The sequence below is a fragment of the Ambystoma mexicanum genome, chromosome 10 (genome assembly GCF_040938575.1).
Source record: "Ambystoma mexicanum isolate Mex_15411 chromosome 10, UKY_AmexF1_1, whole genome shotgun sequence".
Taxonomy (NCBI): Eukaryota; Metazoa; Chordata; class Amphibia; order Caudata; family Ambystomatidae; genus Ambystoma; species Ambystoma mexicanum.
In genome coordinates, this window is record NC_090932.1 from 528,331,827 (window position 1) to 528,351,122 (window position 19,296).

General features: G+C 49.1%; 1 protein-coding gene across 2 annotated transcripts in view; it reads right to left on the reverse strand.

The window, feature by feature from the left end:
- Window positions 1–19,296, reverse strand: part of RNF168 (ring finger protein 168) — a 246,835-nt gene that overhangs the window by 107,424 nt on the left and 120,115 nt on the right. For both annotated transcript variants that reach the window (XM_069618095.1, XM_069618094.1), the window contains exon 4: window positions 5,255–5,431. In XM_069618095.1, coding sequence (XP_069474196.1) covers window positions 5,255–5,431 — 177 coding nt within the window. The remainder of the gene's footprint in view (window positions 1–5,254; window positions 5,432–19,296) is intronic.

A 19,296-nucleotide genomic window follows, 5' to 3' on the forward strand; every position in this document is an offset into this window, starting at 1 on the left:
GTTCTTCACTCCTGCCAGGTGAAACGGGATGAGGAACATCCCCTGGGCGACGGCCCAGTGCCACAGTTCCTGGGCATCTTTGGAAAGTGCTGGGGACCTGGCACCCCCCTGGCTTCCTGATCTAGAACATGGTGGTGGTGTTGTCCATAAAGACCCTCACCTCCTTGCCCTTGAGGAACGGAAGGAAAGACTTGAGGGCCCAAAACACTAACCGCAGGTCCAGCACGTTGAGGTGCAACGCCTTCTCCGGCATCAACAGGCTTCTTGCGTGAATGCTTCCAGTGTGAGCTCCCCATCCTTCCAGGGAGGCGCCCGTTGTAACCGTCTCCTGGTAAGGGAGGGGGTTGGGGGGTCTGGAAATCTGCACCAACTCCCCACCACCAAATTGCTTGACGGAAACTCTCGTAGAGTGTGATCTTGTCCTCAAAGCTTCCTGACACTTGTATCCAGCAGGCGTCAAAAAACTCCTGTAGTGGCGCATCCGCAGCCTGCACAATCGAATGAGGTATATGCATGTTGACATCATGCCGAGCAGAGACGTGATGGACCTCACCCTTGCGATCTTCAGGGCCAACAGCCGTTGTGCCTTGCCTAAAATGGCCACTACCCTCTACTCAGACGGAGACGCCAGGCACGACAACGTCGAGTTGGGCTCCCAGAAACAGTGCGTCCTGCGATGGAGTGAAGCAGGACTTTGCATAGTTTATCGAGAACCCCAGATCTGTCAGGTGCCGGACGGTCCTCGCCGTGTGGTCGACGGCAATGTCCTTTGAGCTTGCGCGGATGAGCCAGTCATCCAGATAAGGGTATACGTGGATCCCTCATAGACGCAGCTGTGCCGCCACAGGGATCGAACCTTCTCGAATTGAACTTCGAGGTTCCTCACAGCACAGCCTCGGTCAGTTCCTCCTCCGAGGCTAACTCCGAGCTCGAGGAAGCTACCGTGCCCCCCCCTCGCTTCTTCCACCATGGCGGCCACGACGATGGGCTGAAAAGAGGATTCCCTCCTTGCCGGCAGGGAAACTCTAGTCCTGGAGGCAGTCTCCGCTGGTGGGGTCTCTGCCGGCTTGGCCAGAGTCGCCGCGATCGCCTCGATAGAGGCCTTTGCCTCCTGGGTAGGGCCCTTCACCACCATAGGTGCGTCCCGGGCCTTCTCCTTCGGGGGAGGGCCGACGCCTCGCTCCCCCTCTTCCGAGATCGGACGGGGCTTCTCCCGAAGCTTACCTGGGGTCTCGGACTTCCTCTTCCCTGAACCGGAGCGCTGGCTCGTGGTTGACGGTGCCGGGGAAGGCGCGCCCTGCCTGGCGACCGAAGAGCCCGACCTTTTGGCGCTCCCGGAGCCAGCGGACTTGCGGCGCTTGGCCTGGTGTTGGGCCCCCGTCGCCGGGGCGCCCGCACAGGACTTAGAAGCCCGCTCGGACCCTTTCTTCTTCTTCTCACCCGTTGAGCCCTTCTCCAACCAGCTGGCGAGACGGGATCGACGGTCCCTCATGGTCCGCTCCGACAAGTTCTTGCAGAACTGGCAGTCCTTCTCTACATGAGTCTTGTCCCCATGAAGACAGTAGAGGCATTGCGAATGTTCGTCTTCCTTAAACACATTCTGCAGCCCGCATCCAGGGCAGCTGCGAAACAGTTTGGGTCCGGGCGACGAACTCGCATCCTGGGCCATCTCGAAGTAGGCCGCGAATCTTCTGGAATCCTCCAAGAAGTTGATTCGACAAAATCTTCACCCTTGAGGGGCGTAGGAAAATCCCGCAAAAAACGGGTAGCCGTTAACGGGAGTAGAAACGGTGGAGCTTGAGGCTCGATTAACCGAAAAAATGTGAAAATTCACCTGAAAAAGCACTAAACACGCAGTAAAAGCTCGAGAGCTAAGCACGAGGACTCCCAACACTTGAACGTGCAGTAAAAATCTGAAGATGGCTGCCAGAGGCGGGGCTTAGGTAGAGGGCAGTCATTGGCTGTGGTCAGTATGACGCAGAGATCAGTGATTGGTTACTACTACGGACAGATCAGAAACGAAACTGATACTGATTTTTTCTTTACCAAGGATTCCCAGCCTGACTGGGAATATTCATGAGCATGTGAATCCATGACAGACCCCATGCTGGAGAAGATCAGACTTCCTCCTCTTTGAAGATCCTGAGCGTTGGCTCGTGGTCAAAGGTGCTGGAGACGCTGAATTCGCCCTGGCCACCGCGGAGCCTGTCGCAACGGCGCTCCCAGTGGCAGTGGACTCACGTGCTTAGCCTTATGTTGGGCCCCCGCAGGAGGGGCGCCCTCAAAGGTCTTAGAAGACTGCTCAACTTTCTTCTTCTGGGCAGAGGAGGCATGCTGCCAGGACTCACCCAGAGCAGGGGCCTTGGCCTGCAGCCACAAGTTGAGACGCCCGCGTCGATTGTTCAGTGTGTGTGGGGTACCATCTCCGGACAAGAGGCAGAGTCATCCTCCACGTGCGTTCGGTCAGAGTGCAGGCAGTAAAGGCGCAGGGAATGTCCGTCGTCCGAAAAGACATTCTCTAGGTTGCAGCCGGGGAAAACCTTGAAAAGAGGCACGGAGTCCTTCTTCTCATCTGCCATGTCCACGCAGCGTAGGTCTTTAAGAAGCTTCTGGAATCCTCCAAGAAAACTCGATGAAATTCGCCCTTGGGGGGCGCTGAAGAATCCAAAAACGGCTCCCCGTTAATCGGAAGGTGGATTGACCGAAAAATAGAGGAGTTAAAAACTCATAGGAATAAATAAATTAAAAAAACGCAAAACGCAATAAAAGCTCGAGAGCTATAGCACGAGGACTCCCAACACTTGAACGTGCGGTAAAAATCTGAAGATGGCTGCCAGAGGAGGGACTTCGGTAGAGGGCAGTCATTGGCTGGGGGCAGTATGACCCAGAGACCAGTGATTGGTTGTTAGGCGAAAGATAGTTCAGAAACAAAAAAACTGATTCTCTTTACCAAGGATTCCCAGCCTGACAACAGGGAATATTCATGGGCATGTGAATCCATGCCAGACCCCATGCTGGAGAAAACGTACTTACTTGTAAAAGAGTTGGTTGGTAACTAACTCTAAGAGTTAACAGTTACATAAATTCTTACTTATCTTGGATGTGTGATGCCCTATTCTCAAAAGTATGGTTAACATCTTTCTTTCCATAGAAACTGTTTTGCCATTCTAATAGAAAGAAGACGTGAGTGTATATTGCTCACCTGTGATTTGGTTCTGCCTCTTTCCAAAAGTAATGTGGTGGTATCACCAGATTATTCCCGTTAGGATAATTGTAGGACTGTTCCCCAACTGGGTCTTACTTTCCCTGACTCGATGTTAGCCTGTCCAGAATAAGTCTGCATTAAATCCTACCTACCTAAAATAACGGAGTCATTCAGTAAAGTGTAATACTGGGTTTTACTTTCCCTGTGCTGTTTTAGACAGACACAAATAGAGTCTTAGGTTCATACCTGCCTCAAGTTGCTGATGCCTCCTTGAAAAAGTATATGGGTCTTACTTACCATGAGTTAGCTGTGTGCCATCCAAAAATAGGTTACAAGAGTAACTGCTTATCTCAATCTGTGTTTCAGTGATCTCAAAAGCACCTGTAAATGAATATTATATCCTTAAGTTTTACTCACCTAGTACAACTGAATATTATCACAAAAGTAGTTGTAGGTTTTTACTGTACCTAGAGTAAGTGTTCCACTATTCACAAACAGTATATTGTCCAGTTGACTGATTATGTGATTTTTTACTGAGCGTTACTGTACAACTGGTAGGGGCTACTACCCTTGAATTACTGAATGTAAATTGAAAGTAACCATTGGTTTTCACCCCAAGAATAGTTGTGACCTATACTGAATGTGTATGAAAAGGTTTTACTTCCCTAGAACTACTGTTAGGTGTTTCAAATAAGGTTTATACTTTGGTATGTGTACCTTCAAGTATAGTGTTTTATAATTGTGATTACATATGTGTCGGTACCTATTTACCCCTAAATTTATGTGGGCCTATTTGTATTTAAATAAATCATTTTTTTTTTGCAATACATAGTGTATCAGTGTCTCTTTGGAACATTTGTATTACAATGTCATTTGTACTAATTCTACAGCCCCTCTCCCTCCTAAAATCAGCCTGGCTGTTGTGTCTACGCTACCACATACTCAGGTGGTACAGCCTTATACTAAGAGTGGCGTCTTGTACTGCCTCAGTTGAATGGTTTTGATGAAGTTGGGAAGCACTTCCGAAAAACTGTCCTAACAAAGGGGCTAGTTGTGTTGAGGCCCCTGGCTAAAAGGCATCTCTAAGGGACGCTAGTTCTTCTGGATGCCTGTCCCTAAAGTCCACAAAGCAGGAGGGGCAAAATTTATAAGGAGTTGTGTCCATTATATTTTAAAAGGGCAGATTGGAGAGAAAAGAAGAAAGGCGATGATAGAATAAGCATCCACTAAAGAAGGTCAGTATGAAGAACCTCCCCCTCTCATGCTACTGTAATGGGCCAAAGCCCGAAAAGGCTGTGAAGGCCGCGCCTGGTCGATCAAGTCAGTCAGTTGTCGACAACAATGAGGGTGTTCGTCGAGAGCCGTCGAGCAGTCAGGTGGTCGTGCGGCAAGTGAACAATAAAGGAAAGAAAGAGTCTATAATTACAACTTTAGCTAAGCAAAGGCATCAGCCTGTAGGAGAAGTTCTAGTATTTGTAACAGACTTTGATGGCAGAAAAAAACAATCTGCGGGACCTCGACACGTGAAGGACCATGGGTACGGTACACATCACACTAGGGATAGTATTCCTAAACCTGCCCTGTTGACGTCTCAAGTTTCGAAAACAAATCTTCTAATAATCTGTGACTTCCACTTGATGTCAGACAATGCAGAGCATGTGATCTAAGCACATCCACAAGCTACAGAAATACTGCAATAACCAAAGGCGTTATTGCAGGTACTATGCGCTCACTAGACTCATCAGTAATTGTAATGGCAAGCAAATGTTGGAAAATGAAGTAATGCATAATAGAACTGCAGTGCTAATCATCTATCCAGGTAAAACAAAATGGGTCTAGTTTAAGGTGGCACTTTACACAGGTGAAACCATTTCTGCCATCTGATAAAAGTACGATATGGACAACAATCTAAATGTTCATAGAAGCAAGAAGCCAGATACTGAATATATTTTGTTTCCTACTCACATAAGCTCAAGATAATAGAAACAGAGTTTGGTTCTGGCAGTAACTTGAAATCTTTCTACTCACACTGGTCTGTCTTAAACTCACCAGATCACTGCTGAGTTTATGGGCCAGCAGTTCGTCCTGCATCAACTGCTCCTCTTGTTCTTGGCGCTTCATTTCCATGCATATTCGTTCTGCCTCTTCTTCTGCTAAAAGCTTCTGAATCAATGCTTCACTAGCCTTGCTCTCCTCCTCTTCCTCGGCCCGCCGCTCTGCTTCCAACTGAAAGACCACACAAGAAACCACAGCTTACATGGATGAGAATTTAGACCTCAGACAAATTTACAAACTGAAGCTCTCTGATGTTTTTGCCATCTCGAAAAACATACAGTGACAGGATGATTTATTTTCATTTAATCACCCTGCCTTTAGGAAAGATTGCAATGAAACAATGCACGTAGCCACTTCAGGTGTATTTTATAGTGACATTAAAGCAATCCAAATATGAATGAGCAAAACGGGTTCCTAGTGATTGTTTCAAATGCCAAAGTTTCGAATGGCAAAGTTTTGCAATAAAATGAATCGAAAAAAAATGCATTTTTTTTTTAAATGGGGGTCCCCCAAACCGTTTTTTTAACCCTTAACACCCATTTTATTAAAAAAAACATTTTAAAAAAAACTTTCCCTACAAAAAAAGCATTTTTTCAATGCATTTTTTTTCAAAACTTTGGCATTCGAAACTATGTTTTCGAAACAATGCCTGGATACTGCAAAACGTCTACAAAAGATGTGAATGCCAGGCACAGACGTCACAAACATCAACTGGGCTTCAATGACAAAGAAACAAGGGGTCATTGTTTTCATCGGGACAGGAAAGGTGCGAGCTTTGTTGCCTTTCTGACACTTGGCTCATTAGCCATCAAAACACACTAAAAGACCAGATAATGTGTCTGAGCCAGCCTTGGCCTGGTGGCCAGCAAAGGTACTAGGAAATTAGGGTTTCAGCAGGCAGTTACAATTCACAGACCTGCAACAGAGGTATACCTTATCCCAGCTAACATTTGTTTGGACTACCTGGCCAGCTGCTTGTGGCTGTGAGAGGAAGGGTGAGGACAAGGAAGGAGTTTCTGTGACAGACCAATAATGTGACAGACCAATTGGTAGGGAGAATTCTCAGAAATGTGCTAATTCCCTTCTACCTTAGAGACCCCTAGCTCTTTTACTGGACTTCAGGACTTTTAATTTTTATCATGGAGAGAGCAAGACCTTTTCCCCACTTTCTGATGTGTGCTTTGATTTGAACCCTGTTTCTCTTTTGGTTTTAGAGTCTGACAAACTCCATAAGCATCAACATTTTGTATTGACACACACAGCACCCTCAGTGCAGTGTCCATCCTTTGGAGTTCTGCTAAGGTTGAAATACCTTCTCTTGGATAACTACTGTTTCCAAGAGTAGTAAAGTGAAACTGACTTTACTCCGTATAGACCCAGCACACACTATCTTACAATAAGGTGCTGGAGGGGTTACTTAGTATCCCCTTTGTCGATCTTCTCATGTAACATTTCTATGTTATCCTTTCTACATTTAATGGCTGGTGGCAATGGTTTATTTTTTTCTACCATTGTGCGTTTTTACCGCAGGCTGAACCCTCAGCTGCAGTATTGCACCCATGGGTGCCCATTTTGTTAAAATGGCCCGGGTCTTCTTTTTCCCCCCCCCCCATTTCTTGTTGGAAAGGTCCTTCTTGAGATTTACTCTGCACGCCAAGTTTGGCCCCTTTGTTTTGTCTCTGGCAGGATTCACTGGTGAAGCCTACCTCTGGCTCCAGCGCGTTTGGCAGGGTAGGAAGCAAGGGAGGTTCCCAAAACTCCCCTTGCTTAGTCTTCTTGGTTACAGGAATGCACCCAAGGTGTTTGGCTGGCTGGTTATCCCTGGAGGACAGCCACCCTGCTGTGTGAATGACAGCTAGGCTGCGAATGAATGGGAGAGAATTGCATAAAAGGCGAGTTATTTTGCAAGGAAGGCAGAGTCAACCACTGGACGAAGGAACCGAAGAAAGAAACTGGAAGAGACGCTTGCTGCACCTCCTGGAACGTTGGTTTGCCCGGTGAAATTGGAGCTTCAGCCCGCTGCAGGGCTGAAGCTCCAATTTCGACATTGGCTAGAGAAGCCTGGAAAGGACGACTTCTCCCCTTGGGTTGGTGGGACCAATCAGCCCCAAGACGAACTCGACTGGAACCCCTCTCTCTGCTGGCTGTACTTCCATTGCTGCTGCAGGAATCGAGTGCCAGGGTACAGGAACACCAGAATTGAGTGCATCACCTTTAGGCCAGACCCGAGCTCCAGAAAGATCTTCAAGACTCCCTCGAAGCAGGACTAACCAAGCCTGAGCCACCTCAACATAGTGCTGGACCCCAGAAGCAAGGAAAGTCCACAAGGTGCACAAGAACCACGGTGGTGCTATTTGCGAGTAGCTGAAACCGCGAAGTGCCGCTGATCTGAAATGTGCCCATTGCTGCCGCCGACCTTCAAACTGTAGTGCAGGAGTCCCCAGACATCCTCCCTCTTGTACCCAGGACTGAGGCCCAGGAACAACAGGATCTGCAGGACTACAACAGGAACAGAAGCCAGCTGAACCTTTTTCTTCAGACTCAAGGTACTGTAAACTGGGGGTACTTACCTCTTGTTGTGTGTAGCTTGCATTGGCTGGCCTTTGCAGAATTTCTTGCAGCTTTGCCCTTCACAAGCCTCCCAGCTTGTTGCCCAACTTCAATTCTTTTGCAACAAAACTCGTAAACATTGTGCAAGACTTTTGCCCATCTTCAAGCAGTGCCTCAGCTCCCCTAGACTTTGCTCAAGTGACATTGGCTGTTCTGGCTCCCTGCAGACTCTTTTTAACCTCTGACTGTATTTAACTGTCACTCTAAAAGGTCATACATACCTTACTTGTATAGCTGGGAAAGGTTTAACTTACATTGCACTGGGGGATTCTAAAGTGCTTACCTGTTTGAGAAACTTGTTAACCATCGTTTCCTTCCCTAACCTTTTCCTTTTTTCCACAACGTCAGGATTACCATTTAAGTGTAAAAAGTTATATTAATGTCCACAGTGTCCCAACTATTGAAGTCAACTGAGGGTGTAGGAAATTCTGTGTGCCATCCCAAAAGGGTATCTACTTTATTGAACTGGAGGAGTGTAGTTTGGAGTGTATTTTAAGTGTTGCATATTGCTCCCTTCTAAAGAAGGCTTACTTTAAAACTGACTTAAAATTACTTTAATCAAGACACTTTGAGTATAAGTGTTATATGAATACATGTCACTGTGAAACTATGTTGCAACCCTACAGCTCAAACTGACCCCTCTTGAGATAAGCCTGGCTGCTCAGTCACTCTACCAACTTGTGTAGTACAAGCCTATACCAAATGTTGGGTTACCTAGTGCCAAGAGGACAAGGCTGGTGTAGTCTCCCACAGGGTTACTACATACAAGCTTGCCTAACACCAATTTATGTTTCATTCTATTCCTTTGGCAGACTTCCTAAATTACTGGTGTCATGGTGAAGGACTGCTGCTTGTGGGCAGGGATGCTGCAAACAAGAGGCAAGTGAAAAAGATAAAGAATAAAACCAAACAGAACACAAGAACAGAGCCTAACAGAAACCTAAAACAAGGGAAACCAGATAAAAGGGAATCCAATCCCTTTGAGGGGTAGGCTTCCTGCAAGAGCTAGAAGGAACAACAAAAAAGAGGGGCATGCAAGAGGGAGACTAGGAACGTTGCAAGTTTACTGTAGGAGGGAAAGGAAGCACTCTAGGGACAGGCCCCAAAACAAGGAGATTGGTGAGGGAACCTACCTACAAGACTAAGCAGGGGCTCTGTGGACAAGTAAATCAATATTTTTGCAAAGGAGTAGCAAAGAGGTATCAGGGCAGGAAGGACCTTCACCTTTGCAGAAAGTAGGGATCTAAAATCGGCCATCTCAATTACACAGGTCTCTAAAGCCCAAACTGTTTCATCAACAAAACATTAAAGCATGCATAGTAATGGTGTCAAATTTGAACACAGGTCAATAACACTTAGATTAATCTGAAGCAGACTTTAACGAATTTTGTAGGTTTGGGGCATATATGGGGTTGGTTCTTGAAGACATTCTGTATCATTCTGACAATTAGTTTTTTATATCAGACATTGAAAATGTATCACTACTAGACCGTCTCCATCTTGAACGAAACAAGGAAACGAGAAGCTCCATAATACAAACAACATTTTCCTTGATTACACCATATTGTCAAGTAGCGGAAGCTGCATTAGAACATAGTTGTTCTAGTGCCTCAGTCTGAAACCTGGCCACTAGAAGCATCTCCCTTCTCCACCACCTAAGTTTGGTTATCCTTATCAATTTGTGTGAACAGTTGGGGCATTTGGTAAATGCTACTGATAATTTTTTATTGAACAAATGGACCAGTCCACTGGCTCAACAGTCAGATACACGTTTAATATGCAATGCATTTACAAAGGATTTACTGAATAATCTGTTTACTTTCAAGCTTAAAAATTGCATTTGTGTTCGGGGGGGGGGGGCGGGTGCTGTTGCGCCGAGCAAGATGGCCACCTGAGTTTAGAGCTCCGGACTGCGAGGGCACATATCAGTTATTTACCTCGCCAGTACAGTTGCTTCGTCCGACACTCAGGCAGCAGGGATATTAAGCTCCAGGCTGCGATCGTGCCAACTTTGGAGGTCGGGGACCCCGTGTGACCCGCGCGGCGCTGGCCGACTGTGCGGCGTGACAAGCTACTGGACTGCCCTGAGCCAGAGCCCCGTGAGGCTCGGATCGCCGGCGCTACTCGACACCCCGGCGAAGGCAGCCTGCGTGGGGGTGGGGCACGTAGCCACGCGTGTCGCCCCTTGCTGCCGAGTGTCCTGCCTGGATCCCCGACCCCCGTTTCACCTATACGGTACCTTGTGGACTGGTGGCGGGGACCAGAGACCCCCGGCCTACACGCTCCGGACCGGAGCCTCCCGTTACTCTGTTCCACGGCGGCTGACTCCGCGTGGCGCCGCTATACGCCTGCTCGTCTCCCTGGCTCCCCCTCCAGAGGCTATCCGTTTACAGCATCACTGAGGTAAGGAGGCCGGGCGAGCAGGGAGCGAGCCACCATCCACCCCCTATTGGGTTTGTCAAATACTGCGGTCACGAACCGGCTTCGCACTACGCTCTACCCAGGCTGGCCTGATCCTGCGGCCCGCGCCGTCGGGGCCCTCCTCCCCCAGCCGGGTCGCTGACAGGCACCCCCTGATGGGCCGGTGAACCCTCTCCTTCCAGCTCAGACTTACTTGGCGGCTTGGGGTGTCACTGGAGCTGTGCCGCTGCCACCTCCACCTTTCAGGACACCCTACTTCCAAGGCGACCACCTCCCCCTCTGACGCCAAGGGCCGGACAGTCATAACCCAGGTACTCCTGATCGGGGTCCACTACCTGGGGAGCATCTGATCCCAGATTCATCCCCTTGCAAACTCTGCTCAGTTGAAGACCATGAAAGACAGTGGAGACCCCCCCCCCTGATGCTGTCTCTTTGTTGCGGGCACCCCCCTCACTACTGTGTGTCTGCTGGCCTTCCAACCCTATCCTCCTGCACCTAACTCTTGCCGTACGCATACTGGGCAGATGCGTGGCCCACCCCGGGCTGCAACACCCAATCCACACCACATCGAACCAGCGGTATTATACCACCCCACCAACCCCACCCCAAGGGGCTTACACACACTGAAGTCACCGCCGGAGCGGATCCTGTCTATCTGAGAGCACGAAAATCACGTGAATCGCTATTGCAGAGCATGACCTGGCTTTGTCTCTGACACCGCTCCACAGCCCCCGTAAGCCTTCATACCATAGCCCCAGGTGTCCCTGCGCTGCGGCTGGGGTTGGGGGGGGGGTCTCTCTACCTCTGTAATACCCTTATTCTGGACCCCGGTCCCCAAGCCCGACCCTCGCCATGACCAAGGGAGCTGGTACTGGGAAGAAACAGCTCATTGAATATGTTTACTAAAACTCCTTCCAAAACCGCCACTGACTGTTCCGAGGAACAACCTTCCTCCTCTGCTCCACCGACTTCTTAGGACTCACAGAAGATGCTCGAATACATACGTGATGGTTTTACCACACTCCATACTAAATTGGACAATATGAATGGGACAATCTCCTCCATAAAAGCCCATATCGAAAGGACGGATGGCAGAGTGGCTGAGGTTGAGACTAGACTGGGAGTCGCGGAGGATGACCTAGGCTCACTACAGGCTGCAGTATCTACACTCACTAACCAAGTGGCAGCAGTGGAAAAGAAGAATGACGACCTCGAATCCCGCTCGAGGCGGAACAACTTGCGCATTATTGGTATTCCCGAGGACAACATCACTGAACCCATGGAGGACTACATGGAACACATCCTCATGACACTTCTGGATGCCCCTAAACTCTCCTCACAGTTTGCCGTCGAAAGAGCACACCGAGCCCTGACCGCAAAGCCTAAACCGGGTGCTCCGCCACGGCCCATTATTGCCAGAATCCTAAACTTCCGGGACCGTGATGCCCTCCTTGGGGCAGCCAGGATCAACGGAGAACTTCTCCTGGGAGCAAACAGAGTCCACCTCTACCCGGACTATTCTTAGCTGTACAACGGGAGCGCCAATCATTCACAGCTGTAAAGAGGAGACTTCGCGACCTGGGAGTCAAGTATTCCATGCTATTCCCCCCAAAACTTCGTCTCGAACATTCCAACAATTTTTTTTTCTTCACTATCCCTGAGGAGGCCTCTAAATTCCCCGACGAACACTTCCCCGGCTGACCCACGGACACAGTCCATCATACCTCCAATTATATTGATCCCATACTGGCCCCGTTCACGTGGTGTCAAGCCATTCGCATCACCTCTGGTTATGCACCTGGCTCTTCCGCTTCCCGTTTTGCTCCTCCATTCTCCTGGCCCGACTATAGGAGCAGATTCTTGCTATGTCGGAATTTCAGTGGCACTTTACAAGTGCACCAGTTACTAGTTTGCTCTGATTAGGCCATTCTCCCCTAATGCAGACCTGTTGTATTTGAAATGTTTATAATTGAGATCTCTCTGGGTTGGAGATATGAAACTGCATGACTAGTTCCTACAACTCACTGGTCTCCACCATGATCCTTCACGCATGTAACCTGAACTGAACACACTTGTTTCACTCTAACTGTATTCGCACTCTACTTGCCCTCGCACAGTCCGTCGCGCCACTGTTAACAGCCCCCCTCAGGCGCTGATGCCGGGTTTTTTCTTGTTGATGTGTTATGGGTCGGGTTTCGTCTCTCTGATTGGGGGAGGGAGGATGGGACATTACAGTTAAAAAAAGTTTTGACAGCCGCCGCAGGCGCTACACACGTCACACAGTAACACCTTACATCTCCAGTTGGAAGGCCGTGTATGCCCAGTACGTACACATTCCACTCACTAATAACCTCTTCGCAGTAATTCAACCACTACCCCCTGAGCAATGGCTAACTCCGACTTAACCTTTATGAGTTGGAACATCCGTGGGTTAGGTAACTACAAAAAAATGCGGCAGATCCAACTTTATGCTTAGCGCCATGGAGTCAAAATCCTATGTCTACAGGAAACCCACGCTCGTTCTGAGCAATGCGAACGCTTCGCAAGACAATGGGGGCCCCAGAGGTACTACACCAATTATTCCACCCAAAGCCGTGGCACCCTCACCTTAATACACAAGAGCCTGAAATTTTCCTGTCACCACTCCCACATAGATCCACTTGGCAGATGTGTTGATCACTGGCACACTACAACGCCAAGAGGTGCTCATTCTGAATATATATGGCCCCAATGTGGACGACCCCGATTTCTATTTACAGTTAGCCACTCTTCTCAAAAGCTACCCCCTGATCCCCGTTTTATGGGGTGGGGATTTTAATACGATACTGGATGTTACCCTAGATAGATCGGGCTCTAGACCACGCCAACTGTGTAAAGCAGCATATACTGTCCTCACCACACTTCCAGCACTGGTGGATGCCTGGCGTTTGATGTACCCTGACTCCCGCACATACTCCTTTTATTCCTCGGTACATGATTCCCACTCTAGAATAGACAGATGGCTCATTACAGATAGGTTGGTCCGTTGCCTGTCTCACTTGGCTATCCTCCCCAGGACACTATCAGACCACTCACCGGTACTTATCACCCTGAACTGGGGTCCGGACGCCAACAGAACAAGGCAGTGGAAGATGAGTCCTCATTCACTTCTTGACCCGGTCTTCGCGTCCGAGCTGGAGTCCTCTATTGAGGAATACTTCGAGATCAACTCAAACTCTGTGTCAACACAAGCTGCGCTCTGGGAAGCCTTCAAGGCACACACTAGAGGGATCGCCGTCTCAAAAAGCTGTGGAATCCTGAGGGGCATCCGCACCGACATCGCCGTTAGCGAATCGGCTCTTGCTTCCCACGAATCCCAATACGCTTCAGATCACTCCCCAGCCACCCTTGCGGCGCTCGGAGCCGAGCTGGACAGGTTCCGTGCCCTTGCTGATCGCGAAGTTAAGTACTTAGACTCCCCCCAATTGGCGAGGAGGTACAGTGAAGGAGAGCGGCCTGGTAGTATGCTGGCTAGATTATTGCGCCGTGAGCTCTGTGCTCCCAACATCCCAGCCGTAACTAGGCCCGATGGCTCCCTTGCTGCCTCCCCACAAGACAAACTCAGAGTTCTTTTCGTTCTACACTTCCTTGTACTCAGAGGTCGACGGTCCCCGGATCCCGGAAATTGACTCTTACCTAGATAATCTTCCTATTTCGGTCCTCTCAGTTGAAGCAAGCGGCTTTCTTGATAGACCCATCACATTGCAGGAAATTGTCGAAGCCATTGAGTCACTGTCGTCTGGGAAGGCCCCTGGCCCCGATGGACTCCCTATGGACTTCTATAAACAATATAAATCTCACCTAGCACCACACCCACTGGCCCTATGGGAGGAATCATGCGACAGAGGAATACTACCCCCGTCTCTCCGTGAGGCACCGATTACAGTCCTCCTCAAACCTGACAAACCCCCCACTCAGTGCACTTCATACCGACCTCTCTCGCTGATCAACAGCGATGTCAAAATATATGCAAAACTTCTAGCCAACCGCCTAGCCCCATACATGCCTCACATCATCCACCCTGACCAGTCGGGATTTGTCCCCGGTAGATCCACCTCCCTAAATTTACGAGGGCTTTTCAACGTGCTCACTAGGATCACTCCGGCTACACAGGCAGTTGCGGCCACGCTGGACATGCAGAAAGCATTTGACTCGGTCTCATGACAATATCTTTGGCGAGTCCTCGAAAAATGCAAGTTCGGCCCCAACTTCCGATCCTGGATTAAGCTGCTCTACACCGGTCCATCGGCCAGGGTCCGCACTGAAGACAGATGCTCTGCCCCCTTCCAGATATCTAGAGGCACACGCCAGGGTTGCCCCTTTTCCCCACTTATCTTCGCCATAGCCATTGAACCCTTTGCTGACATGATTCGGAAATCACACTCGCACAGGGGATTGCGCACTGCCGGCATATCCGACAGTCTCCCTCTATGCTGATGATGCCCTCCTATACATTCGCTCCCCCGAAACCAACCTTGCTCCCATACTGGCGGATTTAGCCCACTTCGGACACATATCCGGTCTGATTGTAAACTGTTCCAAGTCTACCTTATTCCCACTCACGGATTCGATGCAACCCCCCCTCCCAGACCTCCATAGGTTCAACTGGTCCCCAGTCAGCTTCACCTACCTGGGAGTGGTGGTCTCCCGACATACGGCGCAACTACGCGCCGACAATTTCCAGAACTTCCTCACCAATCTGGCAACAAAAACCTCTCACTGGACTAGGCTCCCCATCTCACTGGCAGGCAGAATTGGAATACTTAAAATGGTTGTATTACCCCAATTGCTTTATCGATTCACCAATCTGCCGGTTTGGACCGGCGATGCCTTCTTCCAAAGACTGCGCTCCCTCAGCAACACCTTCCTCTGGCACTCGGGTGCGGTCCGCCTCAAACTGTCCATCTTGACTGCCCCCAAAGTGCTGGGCGGTTTCAACGCACCAGATTTTCTCAGGTACTGGGTGGTGGCCCAATCACAATTTGCTGCACACTGGTTCAACACCATCGACCCCTCCCCCCCCATGTTCGCCTGGAAAAGCTAACGTCAGTGACCGAGTTATTGGATCTCTGATACTCAAGCCGATCCCTCCTAACTTAGACTCTGCAGACCCGGTCGCTAGCAGATCCCTGGCACTAACCAAACTTTGGGCAATGGCCGACAATCCTTACCCATTCCACGGGGATCTGCCATTATGGAACTTCCTTCCCGATATTCCACATATTCCAAGCTCAGTAGTGTCTCACTGGTCGGACGCCGGCTTTCTGATGCTCCGGGATGCATTTGAACAAGGAAACTTTATTGAGTGGCCTAACCTCCCCCTTTCAGTTAAACGTCGACCCTCGGTGTGGCTACAATACTCGTCACTCCGGGAGAGTCTTAGATCCAGGTACCCCGATTTCCCTGCCCTGCCGCCTGACGAGCCTATGGTTGCTGAGCTCTGCTCCTATCTCTCATTTAGAGGTAAAGTGTTGAGACTTTATTCCCTACTGCAGACTAGAGCACCCCCCCCCCTTTCAACAAGCTAAGGCACAGCTGTGAGAGGGACCTCGGGATTGAAATTACCGACGAGAGATGGTCTCGAATGTGTGCTCGAACCCACGATGTGTCCTACAACACCAAATTTAAACTGATCCAATTCAAAGTCCTTCACAGGTTCCACCACACTCCCATGAGACTGCACCGCATGTTCCACGCCACCCCCTCCTCATGCCCCAGATGCGGCACTGATCAAGCCTCCTATATCCATATGCTATGGGACTGCCCCATCTTAACCCAATTCTGGATGGATATTTGCTCCACACACTCTTACATCCTGGAACATACTATCACCCCCACCGCACTGTTTGTTCCATGACCTCCCTCAACTGCCCCGTGACTCCAAGAAACTGGCAGGCCTATGCATGCTTCTGGCAGTTCGCTGCATATTACTAAGAGGGCTCCGCCCCAGGGCACCGACCTACACGCAGTGGCTCAGATCAGTCACATGGGCTCACGACACGGAGCAGTCCTGGAATGCAATGCAACACCCACATTCCAGGCCGAGAGACATCTGGCGTAGATTCCGTGAATATATGACCGCCATGTCATCCCCATCCAATTCGTCACCCTCCTTACTGTTGGGCTCCCCCTAGATACACACCCCTTCTGGTACAGCAGTTAACACCTTGCTTACTGTCGATTTCGATACTGTTTCAATCTACTCATTATGTATTGTTCTGATGTGTATATTGCCTGATGTTTGCATATGGCGCCGTGTGGCTTCCTCTGTTTTTTCTGGTACGCTGTCAATTAAAATAAAAAAAGTTTAAAAAAATTGCATGTGTGTTCAAACACCTCATTGGTCCTGAATTTCCATAATGTTTTTCAGAGGTTATTTGGCCTTTCCTCAGATGAGCCTTTTATTTTTAAACAAAATCAAAAAATATTATTCCCTCACTTTCCTAACTGTATATTGAAACACAAGAAGAGGTTGCAGCCAAATTTATTACCCAAAAAAAGAAATACTTTGGCGATAACTGGCCTTGCTTTGCCCGTTTTTGCACTGCTTCTGCCCTCGGTTTTGCTAGATGCTCCAGTTAGGGTCCAGCAGACCCAGTCCTCCGGTTATAGAACAGGCAGAGGCTATCGGATAGGGGTTGCCATGGAGATTGGAACACCACCATCACCGCTGACCCACCATCCCCAGGGGGCAATGTGCACACACTGCTCAGCGCAATGGCGTCACACACCAGGAGCGGCAGAATGTGCCAGCGTCGTGCGCCACAAATACCTGTGATCTCTGCAACAAAAATGCATCACAAAATAGATGCCAGTGCCTATCAATAGGCTCAAAACTCTGTTCTTCGTTCTCTGACAAGTGCTATTACCCAACTTGGAATTATTGGATGTTGACCCTTCATTGTTGTCCTGGTCTGCCCCTCTTCCGGATTGTACCTTTTCAGGATTGACCTCGGACTGACTGCCTTTTGGAACTGTTTAATGGATTTCATTTTAATTGGTGTGTGTATTGTTTTCTAAAAGGACTTTGGCTTGCTATTTGGAACTATGTACTGGGTTTTCCTTTGTTTGGTGAATTCCTGTTTGTTCTGCTTGCTCCATGACCTACTCTCATGTCTCCATAGTCTTAGTTCCTGCATGTGCCAAAACTTGCCTTATCTCAAACTTTGTTTTGCTGCATTTCTTCGCTATCCCTCTGAAGATCCATTGGTTCTGAATAGGTCTTCACCGGTGGGGCGTGGAATAGGTGTGCCCACCGGTTTTCAACAACATACAGGAAGGATCAGCTGGGTTAAGGAGTGGTGAGGGCTGTGGCGTCTCAATTCATTTATACGCTACACTTCCTAGCCAGAAACACTCTTCCTCTCCCCCTAGTCTTATATGCCGACTACCTACCTTAATCTGATTCCGCTCGTAACCTTGGTGTCATCTTCAACCCATCTCGCAACCTCCCACTCTTCAACCTCCTCCATATCAGAAAAATCTGTCTAAAACAGATACTCTCCTCCTTAGTCCTTACTAGATCCAACTACTATGCAGTCTCCTGTATGGCTTACCCAATTATGCTTTGCGGTTATCCTTTCTCACTTTACCTCTACCTCCTCTGCCCTTAGCCAGATTGGCTGGCTATCTATGAAACAAATAGCTAAGTATAAATCGCTCTTCAAAACTACCCATGGACTTGCCCCACCCTACCTATCTGCACATCGCACTCCGCACGTTCCCCCTTTGCTTGTTACCATCATCTTCGGTACCCCCCCTCCCATCCACTAACCAAGCCACCTATGCTCCTTCCCTCTCCCCTACTGCAAAATGCTCTACCTTTCCGTACTACTCCAATTCTTTTATTTCAATCCAACCTCAAAGCTCTCCTCCTTTCTGCTGTTTTCCATCACTCTACGTTACTCTATCACCCTGCTTCCCTCTCTGCCTACCCTCACAACCAACCCAACCTACAGCACTTCCCCCCCCCCCCATCAGCCCTCCATACTCTTCCCCCCCCCCCCTCCCCATCCTGTTCCTATGTCATTCTGTCCTGGTCACCAGTTTAGGTTTACACCGTCCCCTGCATTATCTGGTCTTCAAGTCACATGCTCGCCCCATTGGTTAAGGACCCATGCCCTCTGCTCAATGTTAAATTTCATAAGCGTTTTTGTGCCCAAAAATGCATTGCTTTCCTGTGATTTCCATAAAATAAATAGGTGTGTACTTTGCCATGCAGCCTGGAAGAGAACCAGGCTGTCCATCTCCCCTGTGTTTTCATTCTAGCCCTCTGTACCAGTGTACGGACACCACCCACGGGTGCAGTCCACTCGGGAAGAAGGTCACAGTATGACATGCATTACTCACCGTAATAGCATTTCTGATGATTGTATCTGCTTCGATTCACATGCTGTGCATATGGTCCGACACCCAGTGGTAACCGCAGAGTATTGCATCTGGTCTTTCGGGAACCGAAATGGGACGTCGGCATAGGCGTGTCTGTAGCACTATCCCCATCGTGAGGTGTAGTGTACCCAAAATCCCTCACGCGCCGAGGTCCCTCCGATTGTATTTTTTCTGCCATGAGGGAGCTCAAGGCTATTGTGAGTGAGTAAATTATTAAGACGTATATGTTCCTTCCACCCGAGTGGGGAGGCAGGGTGGGCGCCTGTGAATCTAAGCAGATCCAATCATCAGAAATGCAATTACGGTGAGTAATGCACGTCTTCTGATGCTTAGAATCACATGCTGTGCATATACTAGGGAGCAGTACCGGAGTTGGAGGTGGGTTGTGAGAAGGAACAGTAGTGAAAAGATGTCTTAATACTGCTTGTCCCACTTGAGAATCAGATCTAGAATGAGCGTCTAGGCAATAGTGTTTTGTAAAGGTGTGTAAAGAACTCCAGTTTGCTGCTTTGCAAATGGACTCAACGGGAACATTTGCAATGAATGCTATGGAAACCCCAGTGCCCCGAGTAGTGTGA